This window comes from Myotis brandtii, unplaced genomic scaffold (genome assembly GCF_000412655.1).
Source record: "Myotis brandtii unplaced genomic scaffold, ASM41265v1 scaffold2527, whole genome shotgun sequence".
NCBI lineage: Eukaryota > Metazoa > Chordata > Mammalia > Chiroptera > Vespertilionidae > Myotis > Myotis brandtii.
Window position 1 is genome coordinate 25,853 of NW_005359580.1, and position 4,117 is coordinate 29,969.

At 58.0% G+C, this 4,117-nt stretch overlaps 1 protein-coding gene across 1 annotated transcript in view; it reads right to left on the reverse strand.

The window, feature by feature from the left end:
• Nucleotides 1–320: 320 nt before the first annotated feature.
• Nucleotides 321–4,117, reverse strand: part of KLHDC7A (kelch domain containing 7A) — a 6,153-nt gene continuing 2,356 nt past the window's right edge. Inside the window, exons 2-3 of the mRNA XM_005867870.2 lie at nt 3,874–4,106; nt 321–2,322 (exon numbers count right to left, since the gene is read on the reverse strand). Coding sequence (XP_005867932.1) covers nt 1,926–2,322; nt 3,874–4,106 — 630 coding nt within the window. The 3' untranslated portion in view covers nt 321–1,925. The remainder of the gene's footprint in view (nt 2,323–3,873; nt 4,107–4,117) is intronic.

Below are 4,117 nucleotides of genomic sequence, written 5' to 3' on the forward strand. Positions count from 1 at the left end.
GCCTCAGTTTTCTCACCTGTAAAATGGGATTGTTGTGAGGGTCAGTGCAATGATATGCAGGAAGCATCTCGTTCAGCGCCTGCATATGCAGATCAGGGGCTCCGTCTTATGGCTCCAGGGACAACTCAGGGTGGGGCACCTGGGATGGCCCTCCCAGACAGCTCTCTTTTCTGGCTGGGCATTGCCAAGGGCAGCCCTGTGCCCTGCAGTCCGAGCGGGGGCCCAGGCCCCAGCCCTGCTTTAACAACTCTGCTATTCTGGACACGACCTAGGCTGGGCTTTCTCTTGTAAATATTGATGAAGGCCCAGACAGAGAGGAACAGGAAAACAAGGGACGTTTTATTTATGATGGAAAAAGAAACCAACAGAAAAAAAAATCTACAAGCCCAACGGGGGAGGGGGGAAGGGATCTTAAATAAACCGTGGTGCAGCCAGTGGGTGGAATATTGTGCAACGATGGAAATGATGTTTACCGAGGGTTTGTAATAACACAGGAAAATGCTTATTTTCAAAAGTGAGGTGCCAAAAGGAAGCAGGACCGAATTGTAAATTCAGCGTAATCACACTTAGGCTAGGATCAAGCCCGACCGAAATCACACACAGAAGGGACAGGCTGGAGAGACCCGTGTCGCAGCAGGGGTTCACTGGGGAAATTTTTTCATACTTTTCTCTCTTTTCCAATTTTTCTATAACGGCATGGTTGGCCTAATGTAAAAAGCAACCCAAACTTAAGATTCTTTTTTTTTTTCCCCTGAAGAAGAAAGAACTCTTATTGGGAACGCAGATGGCCCAGGCACAAGCTTTCTTTAACAAACAGGCCACTCTGGGGCTGAGGGCCGCAGGTGGGCAGACCCGGCTACTCACCAAGGTCAGGTGGAAACCCTCGACCCTGAGCCCATGGTGCCATGTGGGCCGCCTGACACCCAGCCACACACTCAGCCGAGGCCGCTGGGATGTCCTGGTGATTATTTGGACTCTCCTCTCTGAATGTGCGAACACGGCTTCTCTCCTGAGAAAGCAGTTTCTACCCATGCAAGGCACCTCTCTTATGTCAGCGGGGCAGGATTCTCTCCGTTAGGTGAGGGGCTGCAGCAGAATAGCTGCGCTCCGGCCCTGTACACCCCATTCACCCCGAGATGGAGCTCCTAGGAGGCGGACCCGCCTCTTCCGCCCACGTGACAAAGGCTCCAGGTGCGAGGCCAGGCTTCCCGGGCCCTGAGCCACCTGGTCTTTGCAGGCCCCCGGATTTGCACTCAGGTCTCTGCTCGGTGTATCTGATCAGGAAGGCCTATCCCACTCGCCTGCTTAGCTGTCTCGGTGGCTCGTATCCGGCATGGGTTCTATTTACTTATGTATCTTTTTCAGAATTGCCCATTCTCCTCCACTACAATGTGAGCTCCTGTCCACAGGAACAGTCCTGGCCTCTCCTTCTGTAGCTGAACCTGACCATCATGCCCCCAGGTGGTCGTTGCGGGCCCCCTGAGCTCTCTCCTCCTACCTCGATGGCCCAGGTCCAGAGAGAGGAGCACACCTGCTCTAGTCGGTAACGAGGCCCAGGGTCAGCTTGAGGGGTCACTGGGGGTCAACTGGCACCTGAATTGTGGTTGTGATAAGGCTGTGCCCCTAAAGTTTGCTAGGGTCCTGGAACCCCCCCTGTCCCCCCAATTCAGACTGGAAGCCATCCCAGGAGATGTGGCTGCCCTCGGCCCTGGAGCACCAGGCCCTAGCTCTATCTCACCCTCGCCCTCTGCAGCCCGCTGGCACCAAAGCATCTGGGAGCCCAGCCACTGACGGAGGTAGGACTGGACTTCACCTTCTGCAGCCAAGCTCCTGGCCGTCTGGCCTCCCAGAAACGGCCCATGGAGCGGTGGGCAGGGGGCGCTCTTTGCCTCCAGCTTTGCAGGAGGAGCCCAGCAGAGGGGCAGCTAGACCCTGGTCTGAGGCACATGGAGGCTGGGCAAGGTCAGGACCGTGGGCAGGAGGGTGCCCTGCGGGGACGGGAAGCTGCGCAGCTCCTTGGGCACAAACCTGGGCGAGATGTTGTCAGCCAGGAAGAGGAGCGTGCGCCGGCGCCCCACGCAGTAGATGAGGCTGCCCACCACGGCGCACTGGAAGGCGTCCGGGTAGGGCGTCCGGTACGTGGCGCACTCGTACCAGAGACGGGCACTGGCGCTGCAGCGGTACACGCTGATGCCCAGGCTGCGGTTGAGATCGAAGCGGTAGAGGAAGCCATCGACCGCCACCATCTCGGCCGTGCGGTCCTTGCCGCCCCCCGCGATGGAAATGATGTTTACCGAGGGTTTGTAATAACACAGGAAAATGCTTATTTTCAAAAGTGAGGTGCCAAAAGGAAGCAGGACCGAATTGTAAATTCAGCGTAATCACACTTAGGCTAGGATCAAGCCCGACCGAAATCACACACAGAAGGGACAGGCTGGAGAGACCCGTGTCGCAGCAGGGGTTCACTGGGGAAATTTTTTCATACTTTTCTCTCTTTTCCAATTTTTCTATAACGGCATGGTTGGCCTAATGTAAAAAGCAACCCAAACTTAAGATTCTTTTTTTTTTTCCCCTGAAGAAGAAAGAACTCTTATTGGGAACGCAGATGGCCCAGGCACAAGCTTTCTTTAACAAACAGGCCACTCTGGGGCTGAGGGCCGCAGGTGGGCAGACCCGGCTACTCACCAAGGTCAGGTGGAAACCCTCGACCCTGAGCCCATGGTGCCATGTGGGCCGCCTGACACCCAGCCACACACTCAGCCGAGGCCGCTGGGATGTCCTGGTGATTATTTGGACTCTCCTCTCTGAATGTGCGAACACGGCTTCTCTCCTGAGAAAGCAGTTTCTACCCATGCAAGGCACCTCTCTTATGTCAGCGGGGCAGGATTCTCTCCGTTAGGTGAGGGGCTGCAGCAGAATAGCTGGGCTCCGGCCCTGTCCACCCCATTCACCCCGAGATGGAGCTCCTAGGAGGCGGACCCGCCTCTCCCGCCCACGTAACAAAGGCTCCAGGTGCGAGGCCAGGCTTCCCGGGCCCTGAGCCACCTGGTCTTTGCAGCCCCCGGATTTGCACTCAGGTCTCTGCTCAGTGTATCTGATCAGAAAGGCCTGCTCACACTATCCCACTCGCCTGCTTAGCTGTCTCGGTGGCTCGTATCCGGCATGGGTTCTATTTACTTATGTATCTTTTTCAGAATTGCCCATTCTCCTCCACTACAATGTGAGCTCCTGTCGGGCAGGCACCTCCAGCACAGGAACAGTCCTGGCCTCTCCTTCTGTAGCTGAACCTGACCATCATGCCCCCAGGTGGTCGTTGCGGGCCCCCTGAGCTCTCTCCTCCTACCTCGATGGCCCAGGTCCAGAGAGAGGAGCACACCTGCTCTAGTCGGTAACGAGGCCCAGGGTCAGCTTGAGGGGTCACTGGGGGTCAACTGGCACCTGAATTGTGGTTGTGATAAGGCTGTGCCCCTAAAGTTTGCTAGGGTCCTGGAACCCCCCCTGTCCCCCCAATTCAGACTGGAAGCCATCCCAGGAGATGTGGCTGCCCTCGGCCCTGGAGCACCAGGCCCTAGCTCTATCTCACCCTCGCCCTCTGCAGCCCGCTGGCACCAAAGCATCTGGGAGCCCAGCCACTGACGGAGGTAGGACTGGACTTCACCTTCTGCAGCCAAGCTCCTGGCCGTCTGGCCTCCCAGAAACGGCCCATGGAGCGGTGGGCAGGGGGCGCTCTTTGCCTCCAGCTTTGCAGGAGGAGCCCAGCAGAGGGGCAGCTAGACCCTGGTCTGAGGCACATGGAGGCTGGGCAAGGTCAGGACCGTGGGCAGGAGGGTGCCCTGCGGGGACGGGAAGCTGCGCAGCTCCTTGGGCACAAACCTGGGCGAGATGTTGTCAGCCAGGAAGAGGAGCGTGCGCCGGCGCCCCACGCAGTAGATGAGGCTGCCCACCACGGCGCACTGGAAGGCGTCCGGGTAGGGCGTCCGGTACGTGGCGCACTCGTACCAGAGACGGGCACTGGCGCTGCAGCGGTACACGCTGATGCCCAGGCTGCGGTTGAGATCGAAGCGGTAGAGGAAGCCATCGACCGCCACCATCTCGGCCGTGCGGTCCTTGCCGCCCC